Here is a 26,681-nt window from a genome sequence, read left to right on the forward strand (position 1 = left end):
CATACCAATCCCTACGCTGCGGAAGAAACTTGGGGTGGAATTTGGGGATGCTCAAAGATAGTCCTTGAGAGTCAAGAGCCGATTTTAACATCGTAAAAGCTGCTTCTTCTTACCCATTAATCGATTGATGGCTTTTTAGGTTGTTTCCATCTCTTGACTATTGTGGGTAATGCTGCAATGACCGTGAGAGTAAAATAGGATCGTGTTTCTACAATGGAGTATTACTCAGCCTTAAAAAAAAAAAAAAAAAAGAAGGGAGTCCTGACATTTATGACAACATGGACGGACCTGGAGGACATTATGCTAAGTGAAATAAACCAGACACAGAAAAACAAGTACTACGTGATCTCACTTATATGTGGAATCCACATAGGCTCATAGAAGCAGAGAGTAGAGCGGTGGTCACCAGGGGCAGGGAGGGGATGGGAGAAATGGGAGATGTTGGCCCAGGGTACAAGGTTGAAGTTACGCAAGATGAGTCAGTTCTAAGGATCTCACATACAACAAGGGGACAAGAGTTAACAGTGCTGTATCATTTACTGAAAATTTGCTAAGAGGGTAGATCTTAAGTGTCCTTGGAAGAAAGGAAGGAAAGAAGGGAGGGAGGGGGGAATGTTAATTTGGGGAGGTGATAGGATGTTAATTAGCTTGCCTGGATGATGATTTCACAATGTATCAGATCAGATCAGTCGCTCAGTCGTGTCCGACTCTTTGCGACCCCATGAATCGCAGCACGCCAGGCCTCCCTGTCCCTCACCAACTCCCGGAGTTCACTCAGACTCACGTCCATCGAGTCAGTGATGCCATCCAGCCATCTCATCCTCTGTCATCCCCTTCTCCTCCTGCCCCAATCCCTCCCAGCATCAGAGTCTTTTCCAATGAGTCACAATGTATACCTATATCCAAACATCAGGTTGTACTTTGTCAATTACACCTCATTAAAGCCAAAAAGAGAGAGGGGGAAAAACCTGAGTTTTCTTAGCCAAATAGGCCAGCAATGAAAAAACACACGCTATCTACAAGGTGGAGTCCTTTGCTGCAACTAAGTGGCCATTTCTTTCTTTACTCCATGAGCCCCACCTTTGCCCCATGATCGGAGGCTTGTCTCATTAGACATTATAAATGGTTTTGGCTAGTTAAAATGGGGAATCGAGAGACATAAGGTGATTAGTCATAAATATCAGTGGTGCTAGTGGTAAAGATGGAGAAGGCAATGGCACCCCACTCCAGTACTCTTGCCTGGAAAATCCCATGGATGGAGGAGCCTGGTGGGCTGCAGTGCATGGGGTCGCTAAGAGTCGGACACGACTGAGTGACTTCACTTTCACTTTTCACTTTCATGCCCTGGAGAAGGAAATGGCAACCCACTCCAGTGTTCTTGCCTGGAGAATCCCAGGGATGGGGGAGCCTGGTGGGCTGCCGTCTATGGGGTCACACAGAGTCTGACACGACTGAAGTGACTTAGCAGTAGCAGTAGCAGCAGTGGTAAAGAACCCACCTGCCAAAGAAGGAGACATAAGAGATGCAGGTTCAACCCCAGGGTCGGGAAGATCCCCTGGAGAAGGGAATGACAACCCATTTCAGTGTTCTTGCCTGGGAAATCCCATGGACAGGGGAGCCTACCCAGGGTGCAGTCCATAGGGTCGCAAAGAGTCGAACACAACTGAAGTGACAGAGCACGCGCACACACACACACACACACACACACACACACACAAACACACACCTTTTGGCAGACAGGATCTTCTCCTGTCCTGATGTTCAGGGGAGTCCAATGCCCTCGGTCCTTAGAGAGTAACCAGACTGGTCGTGGGGATCAGCAGCCTCTCTGTTCCCAGGAGGCCCGTCTTCCCAGGGCACGTCTGCAGGAAGGAACAGCTCGGGCGCCTGGGGACAGGAGGCGCAAGCTGTTCCGCCAGGCAGGTGTGGACGCAGGGCTGCGGTTTCCTTCCTGGCCTCCATGGGACACCGAGCCTGACTCCTGGCCCTCTCTCTTCTCCCTGCACTGAGGACACAGCTTCCTTCTGAGTGCAGCCGCAGAATTTGCATTTGGGAGAGAGAGGGGAACCACAGGGAAAGTGCAGTGAAGCAGCCTCTGCTCACGTTTTTCAAGCCTCCTGCTCTTTCCTTCCAGTCCAGGGCCGAGGGCGCCCAGCCCCTGAGCCAGTGCTTGAGGGTCGCGTCTGCAGCGGTGGTTCCTGAGGGTCCCCAGGGCAGGGTTTGGAGGTGTGTGTCTTGCCCCGCTCAGCTCCTCTCAATGCTTCCCTTGTCTGTTTCTTAATTCTGCATCTTAATGCTATAAGACCCATGCTGGATTTTTGCTTTTCTTCCAGGCAACCGGTAACCAAAAACACTTTCAGGCAGTACCGAGTACTAGGAAAAGGGGGCTTTGGGGAGGTGAGTGAACATCCACATATTCATGAAAAGTTTCTGGACTCTTGTCACCTTTACTGTCCCTTCCGGATTGGCCTGAAAAGTGTCCAAAGCAGGGCTTCTGAGCAAATGGCTGGGTCACGCGCCCCCTGGTGGAGAAGGCGGGTGAGGCTGGGGCCTTGGGAAGGTCACTGGTGTCTGAGGAAGGGAAGGAGGGTGGCTGGATGGGTTCAAGTCTACAGAAGGAAATGTGTGTCCTTGATTGTGTTTGGAGGGTGAAGTGAGGACATGAGGGGCCTAAGTATGGCCCGGCCATGCTGTTAATATGCACTGTTATGCTTAACCTGATCTTCCCCAACCTTGTCATTCCCGTTTTAGAGATGAGGAAAACTGACGTTCAGAATGGTTAGGTAACCCAGGCAAGGTCACACAGCCGAATAAGGGCAGAACTAAGACCAGATCCAAATGCCCTGAATCTCATTCATCCAAATCATACAGTCAGAGTTCCCAGGGGTCTCCCATGACTGCCCCCCTCCCCAAATAAGCCTCTCCTACCAGCAGCTGGTCCTTCAAAGTCCCCAGTTATTAGCAGCTGCATCTGGTTGGAAGCTTGGGACAGAGAAAATCTAGTTGCCCCTGAGACAGGAATGGTTCTTTCAGCCTCGGCCAGCCATGTAAACTGGTACAGATGGCTGCTTCTCCACCTCCAAGGGCTTGGGTTCACCTGAGATAGCACCAAAGTCATCTGGACGGCAGGGCCCTGGGAGCAGTGGGTCCATGGCCAGGCCTTGCTCACTCCCGAGGCTGGTATACCCACAGGCCGGGGCTCGGCCGGCTCTGGCCGCTGTGGTTCCCAGCCCTGGAGACACCGCATCCTGGCCTGGAGGAGCCTCAGAACGGCTTGGTCTCATGTGCCGTTTGCGCTTGTCTTCTCTTTTGCCCCCACAGGTCTGTGCCTGCCAGGTTCGGGCCACGGGTAAAATGTACGCCTGCAAACGCTTGGAGAAGAAGAGGATCAAAAAGAGGAAAGGGGAGTCCATGGCCCTGAATGAGAAGCAGATTCTGGAGAAGGTCAACAGTCGGTTTGTGGTGAGTGTCAGGGCCTGGGGGACAGCCCCGCCTTCAGGTGACCGGAAGTGTAGCAGAGCCCCCCTCCAGGTGACCGGAAGTGTAGCAGAGCCCCCCTTCCAGGTGACCGGAAGTGTAGCAGAGCCCCCCTCCAGGTGACCGGAAGTGTAGCAGAGCCCCCCTCCAGGTGACCGGAAGTGTAGCAGAGCCCCCCTCCAGGTGACCGGAAGTGTAGCAGAGCCCCCCTCCAGGTGACCGGAAGTGCCCAACGCTCCATCCTTCTAAAGGCAGTTGGGACTGACTGTGTCCTGTCCCTGGAGTTGGCTGGCTCCCCTCTAGGTGTGAGCTTCTGTTGATACCTCCGTGGAAGAAAGGGGCCCAGCCAAGGAGCTTTGTTTCCACAAACCCCTTAGGCTGGTTTCATCATAGGAGCCCGAAGCGTCAGGCCCATCTCGTTTATACGCGCCTGTTACTCCGTCCAGACGAGGCTCTCCTGCAGTAACAAACCAACCCCCAACTCAGAGTAGCTGGAAGCGGCAAAGGGCTCTCATCTGAAGTCCTGTCAGATGAGGCGTCCTTCTCCACCTTCCCGCAGACGGATGCCCCTCCACACCCGCTGGGGTAGTGGGGACCTGGAAGGGGACCTGTGTTTGGCCAGCTCTCAGCGTCTCCCCCACTTGTTATTATAAAACACAATATATATATGGGTAAAAAGTCAAACCTCACGGAAGGATGCCAAGTAAACATAGAAGCCTCCCTCTCTGAGTAACCACTGCAAACATGTTGGGCTTCCCTGGTGGCTCAGACGGTAAAAAGTCTGCCCACAATGCAGGAGATGTGGGTTCAATTCCTGGGTTCAGAAGATTCCCCCGGAGAAGGAAACGGCAGCCCATTCCACTATTCTTGCCTGGAGAATCCCATGGACAGAGGAGCCTGGCAGACTATATAGTCCACGGGGTTGCAAAAGGTCAGACATGACAGAGACTTTTCACTTCACTTGATACATATACAGGCTTTATTATTTTTAGCCAATGGGATCTTGCAACAAATCTTAGCCTGAAGCATTGCTCCCCTTAAATTGTAAATCTTCTATAACCTGACAGATAGCTGCGCCTCTTTTTTAAAGCTGTGCACCATTCCTGTGTACAGAGAGGAGAGAGGCCGTGACCTGTGCAGCCACAAGTAGAAATCACGTCTGGTTTTGAAGGCACCACAACAGACAAGGCTGCCCCGGGTCCGTTCATCCTTCAACATCCCTTTGGCGTATTTCTGTGGGGATGTCCAGGAGATGGATTCCTGGTGGAGGAATCACTCTGTCAGAGAACATGTGCATTTCTCCCAGTTACACCCCCACCAGTTGTGCCTGATGGCAAGCAGCACCATCCACCCAGGCTGCCTGCATTCCCCAGAACTGGTGGGTTTTGTAAGGGGATGCCCAAAGGGGACAGAAGTTCTAACCACCTGATGCACGCACATGCTTTTGTGACTTAAAAGCAACAGACACCGTCCTGTCGGGACCCATGAAATGTGCCAGCTGCCCCTTCTGATTCTGCTTCCTTGCCTGGAACTGCCGAATTGGATGGAGGGGCAGCAATGGGGCTCAGGGGGTGGTGTGAAGCGGCTGCAGCTCCCCACGCTAGTCCTCCCACCCAGCTTCAAGGACCCCTGAGGAAGAGGAGCAGATGTGGGGGTCCCTGGAACCCCAGTGCATGGCTGTCATGTGCTCCCAGGTCAACCTGGCCTACGCCTACGAGACCAAGGATGCCCTGTGTTTGGTCCTGACCATCATGAACGGCGGGGACCTGAAGTTCCACATTTACAACATGGGGAACCCCGGCTTCGAGGAGGAGCGCGCCCTGTTCTACGCAGCAGAGATCCTGTGCGGCCTGGAGGACCTCCACCATGAGAACATTGTCTACAGGTGAGCAGGCAACCCCAGGTCCCCCATCTGAACCTGAGTGAGTGAGGCCAACCCTTCCATGCTCTGAATTGGTCACTCAGCCTTGCCCTCGAGTTGAGGCCGGGTCATCGCCCTTGAGTCAGACAGACTCCCACCCTGGAACCGAGAAAGGGAGGGGGATCGCTTGGTGGGGGCCAGGTGTTCCCTCAGAGTCGATGAGGTTGGGCCACTGGTCCCTTCCCACCCAGTACCCAGGAAGCTCAGTGAGTGGAGCCTGGTGGTCTGATCCAGAACCAACCCTTGCAGGACTTCTGTAGGATCCCCACTGAAGCAGGCATCAGAATGGACCCCGGTCTCTCCCACCCCAGGACCAGGTGTCCAGATTCTGTGACCAGTGGCCTTCAGACTCTTCTCGCAGGCTTCCTCCAAGAATTTTGAAAATCTCTGTGCCCTCCTATGTTCTAAGTAGACACCTAAAATAGTCCATCATATGTTAAAATAGTGGCTAGTATTACTGATGTTTTTAAACTGAACTCAAGTGACATCACATATCTAAAGATATCCAGTGGAATCTAATTGCTGTAGCAAATTGACCTCCACCATCATGTAACTAGAAAAAATGCATGAAAACTCTTTAATGGTAAGAAATTTTCTATCATTCTCTACTTCCTTCGGCCTCCAGAGACTGTTATTTTACTGTAATTTACTTTTTGCATAAAAGTCCATGATCAGCATTCCACTCTGAAATATATGGATGTAGATAAGATTTTTAAAAAATTCTCACTGACCATAAGGCTCTAAATGTTAAAGTAATTTCTTCTGTTGAATTGCCCTGATATTATGATGAGTAGGTCCCACTTCAAATTGGGACCCTGGAGGTTTCACCCTATGGATCTGGGCACCATAGCAATATGCAGGAGTAGGGAGGAACCTGCTTTTCTTCTGTCAGTTGGGAGAAGAGCTATTGAGAAAGGACAGGTGGGAGGGGAGATCCTGTAAGATGCCAGGACAAGGCACTATGATGCTAAGGATCTAGAAATGCATATTCTTGAAGTCCCAGCACATGGGTGACTCTCTCATCCCCCACCCACACTGGGCACACACACCCCAGTTTGAAGACTTTTGTCACAGGGCTGTTGGTTAAGAATATCTTGGGAGCCCAAGGTTTTGAAAATAAGGAGGAATGGTCTTGATGACATGCCCTCCCCCCGCCTCCCACATCTCCCAATTTATGCTTTTGTTTTGTTTTCATTCAAGTGAGAAGAGAGTCAGAAAAATTTCCCTAAGGGTTGAAAAAAGAATCCTCTACTTGATTGTTTTTCTCTTAAAAAAGAAAAAGAAAAAAAGGCATCCCTCCAAGTTCTAGCCTTTCTATTAATACTAGGGAGGAAGAGAACCACGGTGCCTCCCTGGCCCGACCCCTTGCTATAGCCTCTCTGTGGGTGTGGGTTCTGTGCCCACTAGCCAGCTGTCTTTCCAACCTGGTGGTCGGTGGTGGCTGATTAATTGAAATGAGGTCTCCTGCCCTTATTTGGAAGGGTTAGCACATCAAAAGCATGGAAATTAATAACAATGGCAACAAAAGTATGTTGTAATAAGTAACCACATACAGACCCCAATTATCACTCTGTGAGCTTGCATCACTGGATTGGGCACATGAACCTCTCCCCATGAGGACAGCTGCCCTCAGTTTAGTGAACAAAGCCAGTTGGTTGAGAACCAAATCCTCAGTCCAGATGCCATGTGTGGCATCCGCACAATGGCTTACCCGCATTACACACCCTGTCCTGTTGGTTATTCTTCAATTCACAGAGAAGAGCTTTTATTAATAAAACCAGACACTCTGCTGCCTCTCCCCCTTACAGTGGAAAGGTTCTCTTTCTCATGAGCATGACCATGTCTTGTAAAGAGAAGAGAGACCTTGGAGACAGGAGGTGGTGGCTGCATCTACAGCTGCGCCTGGTGGCTATGCTTTCTCCCAGGCTGTGGCTCAGCTGGAGCTGGGGGAAGTGCCAGGCTTCCCGGGGGCCCCATCCCAAAGTGGGTCTTTGTCCTGGAGGTTACCATTCTCTCCCTTACTATTCTCTGACCCAATTCTACAGCTGCGGTTTTGTCCTCAATAACTTCTCTCCCTTCATTCCCAGGCCTGGCTCTTGCCTTCAGGGCATCCGGAGACCTCGAGGTCTTCCCATCCCTGGAGGAGGTCTGTCACCTCCCAGCCCCAGGGGTGCTCAGTGATGGACTAACCTTTGCCTAACTCCTTTTCAGCCACCCTCCAGAGTCGAGAGGATACCTATGGCAGACAGCAGCACTTGTTTTAAATTAATACCGGAGGGAGAGAAGTGAGCCCAAGATGGTCTTGACCCAGAGAGAGACCAGACCTCCTGAGCCCAGAGTTGGGGAGGGAATACTCAGGCCTGAGTAGCTCAAGGGGGTCCACGACAGATGCTGGTGTGCCCTTGCCACCCAGAACACTCACACTCACATGCTGGTGGTCTTTCCCTTTCAGAGATTTGAAACCTGAAAATATCCTGTTAGACGATTACGGTAAGTCAGGCAGCGGCCCCGGGGATCCTTTTCCTGCTCTGTAGCTGAGCGTCACAACCCAAAGGGAGCAGGAGGCTTCCAACAGAGACTCAAAGATGCTGACCCTGGGTCCAGGGGAGGGCAGAGGGCGTGGACAAAGCTCCTACTTGGCAAAGAAGGATGTGGCTCAGTGGGTGTGACTTGTGATTTTTCCCCTTAAGCAAATTGTTGCAGTGGAGGGTGGGGGACAGGAAGAGAAAGAGAGAACCAGCACTGAGTGAGGAGTGGAGGGTTCCAGAGACTGGGCAAACATCTAACTCTCACACAACTTCCCTCACCCCATCTTTCTAGTCTGTGAAATGGAAACAGTGGGCCTTGCCCTGCCTTCTTCAGATGGTGGAGGCTGGTGCTGAGGTTCTGACAAGATACCTTGATAAGTTGTTTTACCAACTGTGCGTGCGTGCGTGCATGCTTAGTCGCTCAGTCCTGTCGACTTTGCGACCCCACGGACTAGCCCACCAACCACCTCTGTCCGTGGGATTCTCCAGGCAAGAATACTGGAGTGGGCTGCCATTTCCTCCTCCAAGGGATCTTCCTGGCCCAGGGATTGAACTCGGGTCTCCTACATTGCAGCTGGACTCTTTACCATCTGAGCCACCAGGGAAGCCAGCTCTATGTTAGGTGTTCTTACTTATCTGTCATCATTGTTATTTTCGTATGTGTTTGTGCACACACACATGGATAACAAAGAGCCACCACAGGAGCCCCTCGCGACTATTTAGACTATCACACCTGGGAAAGGGTTGTCGCATCTTCAACTAAATTGCCCTGTCTTTACAGAGGGAGCAGGGCCAGCTGACCCTGTGCCCATTTTACAGATGATAAGATTGAGGCTCAGAGGAGCCTACTCTCCCCCCACAAATATCAGTGGGGAGTGGAGACCTGAAACTAGGTCTCCCTGCCAGCAAATCCCAGGCCAAGGGGAGGGAAGGGGAGGGAGAAGACCTGGAGAAGAGGTTTGAGTGTGATGCTGTCAGGCAGAGGGCTCAGGGCCCACTGCCCCTCTGTGTATGCACCCAGAGCCCCCAAGGGTTCTTGTTCCCTGCTGGTCTCAGAACCGTGCCTACCACCAACCTGTCACCCAATAGCTGGAATCTGCATGCTCTCTCCCCTCACACCATTCCTGCCTTCGTTGGGGGCCACTGAGCCAGCAGGCTCCACTCAGCTCCAGCCTCTTGGGGGGGGCTCCCTGCTTTAGGCCTTGTTGAGATCCAGGCTGTGGAGTGGGTCATTGTTCCTTCCTGCAGGGTCAGATGAGGCCATGACCCTGCCGGGTTGGCCGCTGGAAGAGACAGTGCCAAGGTGCGCTCTCAGCACGGGTTTGTCTCTGCCTTTTGGGGGTCAGTTCTGGCCCAGGAGCCCCATTGCCACCTCCCAGTCTCTGCTGGTCTGGACGGCAGGTTCTCCAAAGGGAAACAAACAAACAACCCCAAAGACCAACAAGGCAGAACAGGGAGTTGCTTCCCAAGTTGCTTTGTGATTTTTCCCCTTAAGCAAATTGTTGCAAAATGTCCGGAGAATCTCACATTTTCCCATGAATCAATCCCAGAATCGAGCCAAGGCATCTTAAACTTTGTGATGTTAGCCTTACAAGAAGCCCCTTAGGGCATTTTATGAGGCTGTTCTGCCATCATCCAGCTGAATCCAGGGGTCCTGTTACATCTTTATGTTTTTCTCCCTAAAAGTAATAATTTACCCCTGACCTCTGACACCTGACTCTCGCGATGGTTCACAATCACCCTGCATGGCCAACTGGGTGCCACTCTTCTTGGTACAAATGAAAGGCGAGGGCCCCATGGCAAGTCTAGGGCCCTGCCCAGGGTGGATCAGATGTCTGCAAGACCACCCCAGGGACCCGCTGACTCTGCTGTCCCCCATCAGGCCACATTAGGATTTCGGACCTGGGCCTGGCCGTGAAGATCCCCGAGGGAGACCTGATCCGCGGCCGAGTGGGCACCGTTGGCTACATGGGTGAGTGTAGGCATGGCTCCTCCCTGAGCTGGGCCCTCGAAGCCACTGGCCTCTTTGCGCAACTTGCAGAAGTAGTCATGTGGGAGGCGGGAAGTTGTAGCCAGGGTCAGGGAAGTGTTGGGGCCCCAGGGTGTCTTGACTACACTGAGTTCTGCAGCCCCCACCCCCAGCCCCACTTGTGTCTCAAAGCCACACCCCTCCCAGGGCAGTTTCAGAGCTGACACACAGAGTTGCCTGGGGTGTGGGTGTAGTAGGGTCTGGTGAACTGGCAGACAGCCTTTCAGAGTGACCTCGAGAGCGGGGAGGTCACTAGGAAGGGCCCAGAAAGGAGAGGAGCACACCACCTACTGTGTCACAGAGCCCGTTCCAAGGAGGGGCCAGCCGTGGCTCCTGCCCTGTGTCCCCTGAGCCTTCTCAGAGACCGCTGCCCTGGAGCTACACTGGTCCCCCGGGGTCTGCCTTCCAAATACGGATATTCCCTGGGCATCTTCCCATACACCTCAAACACATCCACCCGCTCACCCCAGGAGACAGGGGCCTCGAGAAAGCTCCAAGGGATGGGGACACTGTTGTCCTCTTCTGGGCTCATGCCAGCAGCACACGCTCTGGACTCTGGTGTCAGAGGGTCCTTTTCAGATTACATGATATTGGGGGACCCATGGGGTATGTGTCTATGTGTATGTCGGAGGTATGTATACCTATGTGAATGCTGATGGATGGGCAGATGAATAGATGATTAATAGGTGATAGATAATTGATGGATGATGGATGACTGGGTTAATAAATGGACGGATAGATGATAGATGGATGGATGATGGATGGATAGATGATGGATAGATGGATGGGTGATGGATGGATAGATAGATGATAGATGGATGGATGATTGATGGATGGATGGATGGATGATGGGTGGATAGATGATAGATGGATGGATGATGGATGGATGGGTGATGAGTATATGGATGATGGGTGGATGGATGATGGATGTGATGGATGGGTGATGGATGGATGATGGATGGATGATGGGTGGATGGGTGATGGACGGATGGATGATGGGTGGATAGATGATGGATGGATGGGGTGGATGAGTGATGGATGGATGATGGGTAGATAGATGATGGATAGATGGATGATGGATGGATGGATGATGGGTGGATAGATGATGGATGGATGATGGGTGGATAGATGATGGATAGATGATGGATGGATAGATGATGGATGGATGGATGATGGATAGATGGATGGGTGATGGATGGATGGATGGGTGGGTGGATGATGGATGGATGGATGATGGGTGGGTGGATGATGGATGGATGGTATGGATGGGTGATAGATGGATAATGGATGGATAGATGATTGATGGATGGATGGATGGTGGGTGGATAGATGATGGATGGGTGATGGATGGATGATGGATGGATGGATGATGGGTGGATAGATGATGGATGGATGGTATGGATGGGTGATCGATGGATAATGGATGGATAGATGATTGATGGATGGATGGATGGTGGGTAGATAGATGATGGATGGGTGATGGATGGATGGATGGATGATGGATAGATGGATGGGTGATGGATGGATGATGGATGGAGGGATGGATGATGGGTGGATGGATGGGTGATGGATGGATGGATGATGGATGGATGGATGATGGATGGATGGATGATGGGTGGATGGATGGGTGATGGATGGATGATGGGTGGATGGATGGGTGATGGATGGATGGATGGATGATGGGTGGATGGATGGGTGATGGATGGATGATGGATGGATGGATGATGGATGGATGGATGATGGGTGGATGGATGGGTGATGGATGGATGATGGGTGGATGGATGGGTGATGGATGGATGGATGGATGGATGATGGGTGGATGGATGGGTGATGGATGGATGATGGATGGATGGATGATGGGTGGATGGATGGGTGATGGATGGATGATGGGTGGATGGATGGGTGATGGATGGATGGATGGATGGATGATGGGTGGATGGATGGGTGATCGATGGATGATGGGTGGATGGATGGGTGATGGATGGATGGATGGATGATGGGTGGATGGATGATGGGTAGATGGATGATGGGTGGAGGGATGGGTGATGGATGGATGGGTGATGGATGGATGGATAAATCCATGTGTGCACTCTGTGCCTGCTTGGGCATCTGTGTCATCTTCTCGTGCACAGTGTCCACACCCATGTGGATACATTTGCCTTCCTGGATGTATGCGGCCTGCCTATCTTCTCTTGCACTTCTCTGGTGAATCTATAATCCATTTAATCAAAGTGTTAGGGAAGTCGCAGTGAGACGCTGCTGGAATTCCAGATACATTTAAAATCATCTTTACTTTGGGTGGACACACTTTCATTCATTGAAACGAATATGTGTGCAACACCTACCGTATGCCAGGCATCCTACCTGTTATCAGGCACAGCAGGAAATGAGGCGGCTCGCAGTCTAGTAGGGGAGACGTCAAGGGAACGGGTTATTTCCATCCACCATGGTCAGGCTTCTGAAGCCACAGTCAGAGTCCTTTGGGAGCGCAGAGAAGAGCAACCAAGGCAGGATCCCAGGAAGAGGAGGTATTTCTAGTAGTTGGTGGGCAGGAGTCAGCAGTGGGAAGGGATCCCAGCCCTGAGCCCAAGGCCTCCTGCGAGCAGTACCATCACTCCTAGTTGCAGGACGTCCTGAGGCCCCATTAGCATCTCAGTCCTGGCCTCGTGTGCCTGGCTCTGACCCACCACCAGCTGTCCCTCACGTCCCCTGGATCTCCTGCTCTGCCCCCAGCTCCAGAGGTCCTGAACAACCAGAGGTATGGCCTGAGCCCCGACTACTGGGGTCTGGGCTGCCTCATCTATGAGATGATCGAGGGCCAGTCGCCCTTCCGCGGCCGCAAGGAGAAGGTGAAGCGGGAGGAGGTGGACCGCCGGGTGTTGGAGACAGAGGAGGTGTACTCGCACAAGTTCTCCGAGGAGGCCAAGTCCATCTGCAAAATGGTGAGCTCCCAGTGAGCCAGGCATCGCCCTAGGGCCGGTGTCCAGTGCCAGCTCCCCTCCCAGCCCCGAGCCGAGAACAGCAAACAGGCAGATGGGAGCAGGGGCAGGGCATGCTAGGGTGTGGGCGATGAAGCCACAGGGTCTGTGGACTGGGGTGTTTGACAGACACTTCCAAGAGGGAGCCTGGGGTGGGGCAGGGTGGCTCTGTGACAAGGGAGAGGGGCTGCAGTGAGCAAGGAGAGGCTCCCTTATGTCCAGCTCTGGGGGGAGGTCAGCATGGGGGAGAAAGGGGATGCTCCCAGCTGGCCCCCAAGATACAAAGGCATCAGGACAGCCCCTACCCTTGACCTTCGGCCTCCTGTTCCATCCAGCTCTGGGTCCCTGGTGCTGCTCTGAGGCCAGGGGCTGCAGGTGGTGGGTGGTGATAGTTTCGGCCTTCGAACATCATTTACTCACGTTTTCCACCCACTACATGGAGTGTTGGTCACACTTGCTGAGGTCCTGAGTGACAGCATCCATAGATAGAGAATTTGACCCGGCCCCAGGCAGGGCTCACTCAGGGTGGGACCTTTAGTCAGGCTGGTGGGCAGGGGCCAGACTGGGGGTCTGGAAGCCGGATAGAGGATGGGGTGGCAGGACCTCAAAAGTGAAGCTGGAGAGAGTCCGCCCTTGGACTGAGGCCCTTCTGGGTTCCAGCGGGCCTGCTTCCTTCCCTGCCTGGCTCTCTGGCTCCCGAGTCCCACTTGTGCCCCCCAGGGCCCTCTTCCCTCTGGCTTCAGTACTGCTGTGCTGGGAGCTGCCCACTAATGCCAGCCGCCCTCTAACACCAGCCATGCGGGGACAGGAAGGGCCTGAGTGCCCAACACTTGGCACCTGCAAACCCCCAGGTCCCTTCCTCTGCTCTGCAACTAGAACAGCAAGACCGGGATCTGACCCTCAGGGTCTGAAATGTGAAATCAACAAACAGGCTGGAGTCCAGAGAAAGGCAGGCCTGGGAAACTGATGAAAAGTAGCAACGTTTCTGCTTCTAGAAAATTCGAGGCTGCACTGCTAGAGGCCCCAGAGCCATCTGGCCTAGCTCCCGCCCCCAGAAGGCTGCCCTCCTGGAGCTGGCCACCCGCTGCCTGACCACTTCCTCTCACCAGCCTCAGTCTGACGTCACAGAGGCACGGGGAGAAGGATCTGGCCTAGAGCTGCCATCTGACCCCTTCCAAAGAGGAGCCGTAGGTCTGTCATTTGCGTGTGTGAGAGACTGTGAGGGAGGCATGGCGTGTACACAGGCAAACACATGCCTGGACCACATGCCTGGGCCAGCCTGCAGCTGGGCAGCCTCCCAGGAAACAGGTAGTCACGACAGCCAGAGCTGGGATAGAGGGACAAGAGGAGCAAGACAGCAAGAGGCAGGTACATGGAAATGTGGGGTACCCTCGGGGATGGTTGAAAACAGGGGGGTCGAAAGGGGACCCAACAATACTTGGTTGATGTTGCAACTAGGTACCTATCTGCTGGGACCTAACTGGGTGAGGGATGGAAGGTCAGTGCATCATCAAGTGGCCTGGGTCAGGGTCAGGAATTCAGAGAAGCAGTTCTTGAGACACCCTAAGAGCAACAGGGGACCCGCTGAGAGGACAGAGAGGCACAGAGGGCCCCCTGCCCACAGTCATCGGCTCAGGGGCGCTGCTGTTCCTCTGCTGCCCCCTGGTGGCCACTACAGGGAAGGAGGCAGCTGAGCCTGGGGCTCCAGGCAAACCTGGGCTTACAGGTGCAAATATCAAAACCAAGGTCCCCTCGTCTTTCTCAGCTAGAAGAACCTCTGGAGCCCTCTGGTCTCGCTCTGCCTCCTTGCAAATGACCCTGAGGCCTTGTAAGTCTGATCTTGGACTTCTTCCATGCCCGTAACCTCAACCCATCTGGTCAGGCTCGCCCTGTCACCACCAAGGGACACCAGGCTAAGGACATAGCAGGGCCTGATCGTAAGGAGACCATGGAGGCCCAGGGCAGCTTCAGCCCCCACTGCTGAGGAAGACTTTTATACAAACAGCAATAAAGTTAGTCCCCAGCCCCCATTCCATCTTGGCAGCCACAAGACCCCCTCCACTGCCCCTGTGGTCCAGAAGTGCATGCATCTCATTGTCCTGTCTCCTGGGTCCGGTCCCTAAGCCCAGACCTCAGCTCCCACCTTTATTAGGCCCCTGCTGAGTCCAGCACTGTTCTTTCCCCACTAGCCCTGTATCCGTCTCAGTCTCACCCATCCTTCCAGCCCATCGCTAGTCATCCTCCTCCAGGAAGCCCTCTCTGCCTGCCCCATCCACCTAAACTCACACCATCTCTCCCTCTTGCTTCTCCTGGTTTATACCTGATATAATATTTGTGAACTCTTGACCTGATGCCCAGGTTGCAAACAGGCAACATATAGGTGGGTGTTTATTTTAGCTGAACAGTGTTTTAGAAAAAAAGTGAAGAGTGGGTTAATTGCCAAGATTTTTAAATGGGGCAAAAGCACATAAAAACCGGGATTTTCTGGCTTCTTTTGAAAAAAGCAGAAGCCCCGGACACCTGCCAACATTCCTGCCTGGCAGGAGCTGAGGGACAGCCTGGCATGGCCCACGCAGCCCACCCCTCACCTTTTTCCCTCACTGTGTCATCTGTCTGGCCAGCCCCTGCAGCCTTTGGGCCCTGCAGCCTCTGCGATTTCTCGGAGACAAGCAAAGCCCCAGGAGAAGAGCAGGAGTGGCCCCGAGCCACCAGTCCATGGGGCCAAGCCTGCCTGGGGGGTCGGTAGACAGAGTGGGGCGACGTTGTGAGCAGCTGTCACAGCTTCGTCCCTTTGAGGCCGTGATCCGTTGCTCACCCCACTGTCGCCTTTCACTCCTTAGTTTGGGGGGAGGGCAGTCCCAGCAAGTCTCCTCTCCAGACTGTGGACCCCAGGAGGCCCCCTGCCTCTCAGAATGAGCATGTGCAGAGGCCACTGGGACGCTGGTAGAAGAAAGGGCTGGACTCCCTCCAAGGTGCGAGCTGCCCACTTAGATTTCTGTCTCAAAGCAGACACTTAGTAGATTCCAACTGTGTACACGGTAGAGTGCTCAGTGTGGCAGGGAGGAGAGAGAAGCACAGGCTTCCCCTGGGACTGGGGAGGGGGCTGATGCCCTGCAGTTATGTGGGGGCCCCGCCTCATCTTCAGCTGTGGCCCACCCCTCCCCCTCCCTTCCCCTTCCTCCTCCCCCCTCCCCATCTTTCATTCATACCTTCCTCCAGTTTGGTCTGGTGGCATGTCTGTTCCTGTAGCCCCTTCCTCTCCTAATAACCTTCCATCCTGCCTTTTGTTTGTGATGAGGACCTTCCTCCACCCCCAACCATCCTTGGCTCCCCACTACCTCTGTATTAAAATCCTACCTCCAGACCTGGCCTCCAGGACCCTCCATCACTCTCCCCAGCTGGTCTCTTTCACTCTGACCCATCTCTCTCACTCCCATCCTTCCCTCAGACTCAAAGATGAGTGTTCTCCAAGCTTGCCCTGCTTACCCTGTCACAGGTCCCTCCAGTGCCTTCTCCCGGCCTGGAAAGCCTGTCTCAGACGCCCCCTCCCCAGACCACCTCTTGATCCCTCAGCTAACAGCCAGTTCTCATTTCCTTTGCCACTGTGGTGTCACATCTGCCTTGCCCTGACGGGTCCTCTTAACATGACTTTGCTGAGGCCAGACCCTCAGCATCCCGTCTCTCGGAGCCTCCTGGGTGCAAGTCTGCAATGTACTTACGAATCGCGTAAACGAATGAGAGAACCCACAGACCAGTCTTTGCCCTTGGTAGCTTACCTGGAGCAGAAGAGGGGATGCCAGTTCAGCATACACTAGTGGGTGCCAGGTACGCACCAGGCTCTGGACATGCAGTCGTGGGCAGAATCAGACAGGACTCCTGCTCTCCTGAGGGTTCCAGGCATCTGAGCACGCTGGATCCTGGGACCACAAAGCGCACCGCGGTTCAGGAGAGCCTCCCGAATCAGGGTTGAGCGGTGTCTGATGGGAACCTGGGGTGGCCCAGGGCTGGTGGACGCGAGCGAAGGGATGTCTTGGCAGGGGATGGCTCGGGGATTCTTGTGTGGAAGGGAGGTGATCACAAGCTCTCCAAAGCCCCTCGCCCCTCGGGCCTCTGGGCAGGAGGAAAGGCCCCCCACCCGGCGTGTCCTCATGGGGCTCTCCTTTTGCAGCTGCTCACCAAAGATGCAAAGCAGAGGCTGGGCTGCCAGGAGGAAGGGGCCGCAGAGGTCAAGAGACACCCCTTCTTCAGGAACATGAATTTCAAGCGCTTAGAGGCCGGGATGTTGGATCCCCCCTTTGTTCCAGATGTGAGTAGCTCCCCAGCCTGGACTGAGCCTGTGCACTGGTTTATGACCTTCGACTTTGCTAAATGTCTGTGAGGGGCCCTGGACCAGGGGCTGAGACCCGTGGGCAGGGGGTGGCTCCCATCTGCCAGTAGCAGAGCATCGCCTGGTCTGAGGAGGTCTCTCTGCACCCACCCTAGCTTCATCACCTCTATGAAGTTTTCATTTCCAGATTCCCAGGCTCCTAGAGCCCTTGGGAGCCCTCCCCCACCAATCTTGAACTCCCAGAGGGCAGGGCCCGGGTTTGTGTCTGTGAGTCCCTGAACTGCAGCCCCAGAGCATGTTTGGTGGACAAGAGAGATGAAAGAGATCACCAGGGTTACAGCATCAGGTCCATAGCAGCACTGACAACAGCCTCCTGTCCTAGTGCCTCGATTGTCCCCATTTTGCAGGCGAGGAAACTAAGGCCTTCAGGGGTTATGTGACTTTCCCAAAGTACCTAAGCACCACAGCTGGGACCCCAGCCCAGGGCTGTGTGTGGCAGACGAGCCTGCATGGTGACCTACCGCTTCTGACTGGCCTCTGATGTGGGAAGGGCCAGAGTGGTCCTCCTGGGGACATGCCCCATCACAGCCTGTGTGGGTCAGTGATGGCAGGAAGGCGCCTTGAGTTCTCATCACCCCAACTGGGGCCCCTTGGTCCCACTGAGCCAGGGCAGCCCAGGTTCCCAGGGCTGGGGGGAGGCCCTGGGAGACCACCCCTGCCCCACCTTCCCTGCACCACCACCCCACCACCACCCCCCCGCCCCCGCTCCCCATTCAAATCCCTCCCTCCCCAGCCCCGGGCCGTGTACTGCAAGGACGTCTTGGACATCGAGCAGTTCTCCACCGTGAAGGGCGTCAACCTGGACCACACGGACGACGACTTCTACTCCAAGTTCTCCACGGGCTCTGTGCCCATCCCGTGGCAAAGCGAGGTGAGCACGGTGGGGTCCTCAGCTTCACCCCAAAGCGGGGGCGGGGCTGCTCTGACGGCGAGGCGGGGGAAGGGGGGGACGGGGGGGCGGTGTTCTGGTGGGCAGACTGGGGCGGTGGCGTGGTGCAGGGTCAGGAGCTGGCGGGGTGGGGAGAGGAGGCCTATCCAGATGACTCTGGAGAAGCGTGGCTGGGAAACGGCAGCAGCTGGAGGCCCGAGGTGGGTGATGGAGTCGGGGTGGTTACCTGAGGACTGAAGATGCACCAGCAGGCAAAACTGCATCCCTCCTTTGGGGATCTTAGTGCAGGGTGAGCCAGCAAAGTGCTCCCATTACCGCACTGCACACGAGGATGGAGCCCAGTCCGAGCTGGTTCATGTGAGATAGACATGATGGGGAGGTTGGCCTGCAGCCCCGGAGTGGGACGGTGCAGAGCCCTGGGGTGAAGGAGGAGCTGAGGGTGGCTGGAAGACGAGCGCCTCCATCCCAGCCTCCGTGGCCGGCTTCTGTCTTCTGAGTGAGGACGGCTCACCAGGCGGTCTGGGAGAGGCATGGGCGGGCGGGGAGCTGCCGGGGTCTCACCCCGGGCGAGTGGAGGGCCTGGCAGGGACAGTGTCACCCACAGCCGGGCTGCTGGGCTGCCTGTCCCCCGGGATGGCCTGGACAGCCCTCACCCTGCCTGTGTTTTGACCGCTTCTCCAGATGATAGAAACAGAGTGCTTTAAGGAGCTGAACGTGTTCGGACCCCACGGTACCCTCTCACCGGACCTGAACCGAAGCCACCCTCCGGAACCGCCAAAGAAAGGGCTGCTCCAGAGGCTCTTCAAGCGTCAGGTGAGACCCTCACCTCCCACCCCAACCTGGATGCCCTGGTCTCAGCTCCGGGAACCCCAGGCCTGACCCTTGCATAGGACTGAGACCAACTTGCTGGCTGGGGAGACGAGGGGTTGCAGCTGCAGCCTGGAAGGACAGGCAACCTGTGTGAAGTGCCTTGAAACCCACTGGTTAATGAGGTCCCCAGAGCGGAGGGGCAAACCCAAAGTTCACCCTCTGTCAGGGTTCCTCAGCCTCAGCGCTGTCGATGCATTGGGTTTATTCTTTGTTGTGGGGGCTGTCCTGTGCCTTTAGGGGTTCAGCAGCACCCCTGGCCTCCAGCCAGTAGATGGCAGTAGCATCCACTCCCGTGTGTCAGTCAAATATGTCCCCAGGGCCTGGGGACAAAAAACGTCCCTGGTTGAGAATCTTTGTAAAGGCGACGCCAGTTATGCACGCAAAGATTTGACAGAGAACAGATGTACCTGGTGTTGCACAGGCGATCCCCACAGAACCTCGGGGCTCCTGAGGAGGGGCCCTGTAGTTTGATGCTGGGCCTTCCAGCCGGCAGCCAGAGGAGACTTTGTCCCTCAGGAAAAGGTATTCTTCTCTCAGAGCCTGGTGTTGGATCAAGGGTTGATGGGGCCAAATGGGAGAAATGTCCCAGGCAGGACCAGGCAGGCCTTGGAGAGAGACCCCTACCCTCATCCCTGCCACCAAGAAGGGGTTAGTCACTATAGTGCCCCCTCCTGGCCTGGCCCTTTAAGAAGGCGTGGTCCCATCCCCAGGCCTGCGGGGCCCCTGGTTCCTTACTCTCCTCTCTCCCAGCCCACAGGAGCAGCCCCTCTCCCCAGGGGGATGAAGAGGTGAAGGCAGGTGCAGCTCTGTCCCCAGACCCTTGGCATCCCACCTCCCTCCCCCTTAAATAACAGGGACGAGATGGCTGTGGCGCTCCACCGTGGGCCAGGCCCTGCGCTGAGTGCTTTTTGAAGGCATCTCTTATTTAATCTTCATAAAACCCCAGGCCTCCGTTCAGCCATTCATTCCACCAGTGTGTATTGAGAACCTACTCATGCCAGACTGTTACCTGAGGACTTAGGATGCAGCAGCAGGCAAAACCGCATCCCTCCTTTGGGGACCTTAGTGGAGGGTGAGCCCCGGAAGTGCTCCCATCACCCCATTTCACAGATGAGGAAACTGAGGCTGAGAGGGGTTAGGGAACTTGCTCAAGGTCACACAGCCTGTGAGCCCACGCAGAGGATCTGGGATAACAGGGTGGAGAGCATGGATCTGGCAGAATCCAGAGAGAATATGCAGACTGAGGGCCCAAGTTTGCAGTTTTATCTAGAAACTTCATGAGAGTTTCACCCCCTATTCCACAAACATACTCATCTCCGCCTACTGTAAAAATATAATTTTCAAATGCCTCCATCAAATAAAATTGAAATTCCAGACAGAAATGACCGCCACCTCTGACAGGACAGCCCCAGATTCTGGGACAGGTGTTTGCTATGGAAGCTCACAGTCCAGGTTCAAATCCAGCCCTGACCCCTTCCCGGTTGGGTGGCAGCTCAATGACCCTCTCCCAGCCTCTGTTTGCCCACCGGAAAATGCAGGATGGAGATGCTCGCTGCCCGGGGTGGAAAGAGGACTTAGTAGGGTGGAGAACAGTGGCCTCAGCATGTGCCCGACAACACCACCAACGGGGGGAGCAGACGCCCGGAACTTTCCTCTCCTGGGATGGGATGCTGAGAGACTTCCGGGGGTGCTAAGGGTGAGCAGCTCGTGGTTCCGGAGCCGGGCACCCAAGAGAGCCCTTTGTATACACAGCCTTGTTTCCTTTTTCCAACAGCCCCAGGCACAAGTGGCTCCTACCCCACCTTACAAAGGCTAGGCAGCCAACGGAGTCAGATGCTTGCTCAAGGTCACTCAGCTAAGAAGTGGCACATTTAGGGTTTGAACTGGCAGCCTAACTCCAGGCCAGCAGGTCTAACCATGTAGATATTAATATAGAGGGACCGCCTCCTTCCTGGCTTGGGCTTCTGGAGAAGCCCTCCACCCGGGCACCAGGAGAAGCCCTCCGCCCGCAGGGTGGTCTGTGGACCTAGGCCTGTGGGGGGAAAACAGAAGGCAGCAGAAAGCAAGAGGGAGGGCTGGTCACCCAAGCCCCTTCCGGCTCAGATTCCGAGGCCCCTGTGAGGCGAGGGCCCCAGGGCCTGACTCTGCAATGACTGACTTGCTCTTGCTCTCTCTCTCCTCTCTGCTCACCGCCCCCTCCCAGCATCAAAACAATTCCAAGAGTTCACCCAATTCCAAGACCAGTTTTAACCACCACTTCAATTCAAACCACGTGAGTTCAAACTCCACTGGAAGCAGCTAGTTGCAGCTCTGGCCTGAAGTCCACGGTGGGACCAGCCTGGACCCTTCTTCTTAGAAGCAGAATTGCAACCGGAGGAGCTCCCACCCTGGCGGGCGGGCGGGGAAGCCCTCCAGGAGCCGGGGAAGGAGGCGGCCCACCCCTGAGATGGGGAGCCTCCCAGTTCCTCAAAGAGATTTCCACTCAGGTCTGTGTTTGGAGGCGGCCCTCGAGCCGAGATGGATTGGACGTGTCTCTGGCGAACATTGCAATAGAAATCCAGTTGGATACAACTTGCACGTATTTTAATAGCATCCTAATAACTAGAACTGAATTTTGTCTTTATTATTTTTAAAGAAAAGTTTTGTAAATTTCTCTATTGTCTCAGTTTACATTTTGTATATTTGTATTTAAAAGAAAGTCAGACTTTGAGGGTGTATATTTTCTGTGCAGCCACTGTTAAACCATGTGTTTTAAGACATTTTAGAGGGGGGTTGGTGGGAGGGGGGGATTTACAACAGCAATGAAAAATGTGACTCAAGACTTCCAGAGCCTCAAATGAGAAAATGTTTTTATTAAATGTAGAAAATGATCCACACTTCACCTTTAAAGGATTGGTTGTATCCATCTCTATAAGCTTTTCCTCATTTGGCATCCTCGTTCTGTTGGCTTGTAACCATCTGAATTAAATGCCCAAAGGCACACTGGGACATCACCCCCAGCCAGAATACCTTCCATTGGGTGCGTGGAGTCACCTGAGCTCTGCTCCATCAGAACATGCACTTCCCTTTGGGGGCACGTGATGCCGCCGTTGCTTCGGGCTCGGCCTCCTCTTCTGAAAGGCGGCCAGTACTTGGAGCTGAGAGTCTTCAGCACAGTGATGTCTAGGCCTCTTCTTTCTGAGCAGGTTCTGACTGCTGGAGCCAGTGTGTTTTCAAGAGTCTTGCATTTGGGGATTACTTTATTCTATTTTAAAGAGACACATAGCAAGGATAAGTAGTCATGGAACCCCAAGAGTCCCAAGCCCTTCCAGCCCATGGAAGCATCAGGGGGCAGAGGTCTTGGGTTTGTAGAGGGGAGAGTGGTTTGCCCAGGGCCTCCAGGCATATCCCTTGAGTATATACGGATCAGAAGGTCTTGAGAGCTTTGAGGGGCCCAGGTGACATGGATGGATGGATGGATGTGGTTGGTTCTCCAAGCAAATGGGAGAGGCTGGGCCACCAAAGGAGCTCAGGACTCACCGTCCTTTCTGGGCGAGGGAGCGCAGAGGCACGTATTAACTGGGCATCTCAAGTCTCCAGGCACAAGCAGCCCCAGGGGACTTGGTGGCTTTGCCAGCCCAGGGCCTCTAGAGGGCCCTTTGAGCATGGCCGTCCAGCCCCAGGTTGCCTCCGGCCTTCCCCTGCTGCCTTCACAAGATGACAAGAAGCAAATCTGCCTTTGCCTCCCCTCCCGGACGGGGTGAAAGGTCAACATCCCATGCTCCCCTGCCTGCCCAGTTGGCCTCGGTCAGACCTGGTCTCAGCCACCAGGCAGCTACCCGGGTTTCTCCCGGTGTGGGCCCTGTACTTCCTGCGGTGACATCTCCCATCAAAATACAGATTCCGGGCTCCACCCCAAACCCACAGAATGGGGTTTTCTGGGAGTAGGTCCAGGAACCCGCTTCTTCAGAAAGCTTGCCAGGTCACTTTGCTGCACCCCGGAGTGTGAGAGCCACTGCCTCAGGCCACCCGTGGGGCTTCCGATTCTCCCAAACTTACTTCTGTAGGTGACCAGGCAGCTTTGGAGCCTGAGGTTTCAGGAAGAGAGAGAAGCCAGTGTGTCAGCCTTGTGTGTAGTTCCCATGCTCTTCCCCAACCCATGCCACTGGGTCTGGGCGCTAGACAGGCGCCTGACCTTTGCAACTGACCATTTTGAGGCCATTTTACAAGCAAAGAGGAGCCAGGAAACAGTTGGGCTTCCCTCAGATCCCTTTAATACAGTATTATTTTCTTCAAGACCAGCTCATGTCTCCAAGGCTGCTTCCCTTCGCTTTCCTGGGCCGAGTACAAGATGAATACAAACAGCCATACTGAATTTTTGCTGAGGAAGTGGAGCTCTTTGACCAGTATTTTAAGATCCTCGAGCTCTGACTGACCTTCCTTTCTTAATCAAAAGAGGGACAGTCATCCCGCTGAGATAGTCACCAGCCCACGCCACCACCCTCCTGCCCGGAAGTTTCATTCATTTTGCCGCATTCACAGCGACCCAAGCTTTTCCAAATTGACTGGTGTGCAGAAGTCCGTCTCTTTGTACCTCAAAGCCAATGCACTGTCGGTTTGCATTAAGCATCCTCAAGGAGCAAGAAAGGAAACATGAACCAGTGTGTTTCTACATTGTGAGAGTAGAGATGCTAAAAGCACAGAGCTTTGCATGGCTCTCAGAATCACAGGCGTCTTCCTTCACAGTCACTACCTGCCCCCGAGTGCCCAGAGGACACAGAGTCAGACTCGTTGGCCTTTGCAATCCGGCTCTTCCTTTAGGCCCATTGCTCTGTACTTCATTTAGAATAGTGCCTGAAAGTCAGCCCCCTCCTCTCGGGGTCCCCACAGGTCCTGCCCCTGGATGCCCCGACCCTGTACCAACCGCCCCCCACAAGCTTCTACTCTGGCTTGTTTTCTATAGCTGCATTTTTTTAAAGATTTCTTTTTAATTAAGAAGAAAACTTCCTACCACCCACCTGTCCAGGATGAGGCATCTTTGGACAGTGAGTGGATTTAAATCTTTTTACTGCATTGGAGCTCTTCATGGAAGAGCCTTTCTTCCTCCAAGTCTTTATGTTCTTCTCACCGGATCTTCGCTGACTTTGTGCCTTTGACGTGAGACGCAGGGTCTTGCAAAAGCGTCTCTGCTTCCACTTTTCAGGAGACAAGCCGCTGTACCCGGTGGGATGGGGGTGGTCTCTCTGCCATGATCACCATGACCCAGGAGTGTTTCTCGAGCCCCTGGCGGTGGGATTCTCCCATAATATCACTCTTAAGATCACAAAGACCCAACCCCACCTTCCTGGAGGATGGCACCACCTCCCACAACAGCTCATCCTCTGATCTTTCTAGGCCGGATCATCACTTTGAAAACCACGAGGCTTCTTACAAGGGCAGTTGGCTGGCACAGTAGTCAAATGTTGCTCTGTCTTGAGCAGCCCCAGGAGGGCTTCTGTCCCAAAAGGCACTGCTCTCAGCAAAAGAGAGCCTCTGTGTCGGAGGCCATGCTCCCTGGAAGCTCACAGTGGGGTCTGGTGTGTGCACGCTTCTCAGGCAGCCCATGGGGGCAAATGGCAGTGAGTTCTGAGATCACGTGTGGGAGTGCAGCCTTGACATCAAAGGCACAAGTGGAATGTGGCTGCCTGCCCTTGGACCTAGCAAGCCTGGATGATGTTGAGGGCCTGCCCTCCGAGAGGCAGGAGGTGTCCAAGCTATTCCAAGGTGCCCAGCTCACCATGGAGGCTCCTCATCCTTTCACACCCTGTCCTCCCCCCATCCCTCGAAGTTTTCCCACCAACTTTCTCATGCAAACTGCTGACCCAGACCTCAATACAGAGGGAGCCCCGCAGCCCCCTGAACTTGGCACCCTAGGCCTCGGTCAAGGGGAACAGCAGCCTTGCCGACTGTCAGCAGTCCCCAGAGATGAAGAGGGAACGCTAGGCAGGGTGACACTGGGCTCGCCTCTCAGTTTGCTATGTGATTGTGTTCCTGGGGGCAACCCCTCTGGTCGTCTCCTGTTCTCTAGCTCCACACTCTGAAGTAGGACCTCCTAACTTTTTAGCCTTTGTACAGAAAGCATGTGAAATCTTTGTGCATTTCCAAGCGCAGGGCTGTGAGTCATGAATGGCAGAGAGCTCACGTCTTTCTGATCACAACAGACCAAGACGGTGACACCTCATCCCCCGAGACCCCTTCTGTACCTACAACGAACCAGCCCAGCTTTTCCAGCTCCAGCAGGTGTGGGTGCTCATCAGGTCTAACTTTAAAGTCTTGTGCTGTGGACAGTGGCTAAAACTTTTGAAACGCTAGCTCTCCTTCCTAGGGAAAGACACACCCCAAAAGAAGAATCTAGACGTCTTGCTCCGGTGCATCACTAAGTCATTTTTGTAATAGATCAGAAGCAAGTGTTCTCAATTAGAAGAGCTTCGTGGCTGTTGGTAGTGTGAAAATAATAATCCTTCTAGTATCCAAAGGTTTCTTTTTTTTTTTTTCAGGGAAATTTTAACATTGATGAATAAAAATAGTTCCATTTTGGAGGTCGTTCCTGAAGAGACCGGCTTTTGTTCTCCTGCTGCTCTGAATCTTTGTATGTTTCCTCGAATATGTCACAGTGCTGCTGTATCTAGATCGAACCACTGTTGTTTTGTTTTTTTTTTTTAAGAGAAATAAATTCCTTAATGAAAATACGGCTGCATTCTTTCCTTCTGAGCTGTTCTGTTCCTTCTGCCAAAGCCAGCTGCCCTCAAGATGCCAGAACCTGCCGCTTCGGTCTCTGAGTTAAACTTTCATCAGGTGGACGGTTCAGCCCCACCCAAGGCTGGCCCTGTAGTGACCATCCGACCTGACCACAGCTAGCCCCACTCCGGGGGGCAGGGCCTAAGGAGCCCTTTCTAGGCTGACTTCTGATCCCAAACCCAACAGATGGCTCCAGAGTGCTCCTGTCACATGATGCCAGGCAGGATGGGGTGAGCGGGCCCAAGTCAGTGCCTGCACCCCAACGTCAGATGGGGCACCTCCCCCAGCAGGTTTTATTAATACCCGACAAAGGCCATAACTCCGAGATGGGCTCTGCAGACAGGACCTCTTCTGGCCTTTCAGCCTTCACAGAGCTGCATGTCAGAACTGCACACCAGCACAGCAGGATGGCCTTTGTGCCTCTGAACCCAGAGTCCCAGTCTAGGCCCCGAGAGCCCTCAGTCTCCCTCTCCACCTGCTTGGCCCAGTAGGACAATGAGCAGGACTTTGGGTGCTAAGTGGGCTTCCCTGGAAGCTCAGCTAGTAAAGAACCCACCTGCAATGCAGGAGACCCCAGTTTGATTCCTGGGTCAGGAAGATATGCTGGAGAAGGGATAGGATACCCACCCCAGTATTCTTGGGCTTCCCTAGTGACTCAGCTGGTAAAGAATCCACCTGCAATGTGGGAAATCTGGGTTCGATCCCTGGGTTGGGAAGATCGCCTGGAGAAGGGAACAGCTACCCACTCCAGTATTCTGGCCTGGAGAATTCCACGGACTGTATAGTCCATGGGACCGCAGAATCGAACATGACCGAGTGACCTTCACTTTGGGTGCTAACAACACT

The 26,681-nt window shown here is 54.1% G+C and overlaps 1 protein-coding gene across 1 annotated transcript in view; it reads left to right on the plus strand.

The window, feature by feature from the left end:
- The window catches only part of GRK5 (G protein-coupled receptor kinase 5), a 228,524-nt gene extending 206,575 nt beyond the window's left edge, over positions 1-21,949 (plus strand). Inside the window, exons 7-16 of the mRNA XM_061403631.1 lie at positions 2,334-2,397; positions 3,322-3,462; positions 5,172-5,362; positions 7,851-7,888; positions 9,809-9,898; positions 12,689-12,897; positions 17,102-17,239; positions 18,054-18,191; positions 18,891-19,022; positions 21,283-21,949. Of these exons, the coding sequence (XP_061259615.1) occupies positions 2,334-2,397; positions 3,322-3,462; positions 5,172-5,362; positions 7,851-7,888; positions 9,809-9,898; positions 12,689-12,897; positions 17,102-17,239; positions 18,054-18,191; positions 18,891-19,022; positions 21,283-21,381 (1,240 nt within the window). The 3' untranslated portion in view covers positions 21,382-21,949. The remainder of the gene's footprint in view (positions 1-2,333; positions 2,398-3,321; positions 3,463-5,171; positions 5,363-7,850; positions 7,889-9,808; positions 9,899-12,688; positions 12,898-17,101; positions 17,240-18,053; positions 18,192-18,890; positions 19,023-21,282) is intronic.
- The last annotated feature ends 4,732 nt before the right edge of the window (positions 21,950-26,681 follow it).

This window comes from Bos javanicus, chromosome 26, assembly GCF_032452875.1.
Source record: "Bos javanicus breed banteng chromosome 26, ARS-OSU_banteng_1.0, whole genome shotgun sequence".
NCBI classification, from domain to species: domain Eukaryota; kingdom Metazoa; phylum Chordata; class Mammalia; order Artiodactyla; family Bovidae; genus Bos; species Bos javanicus.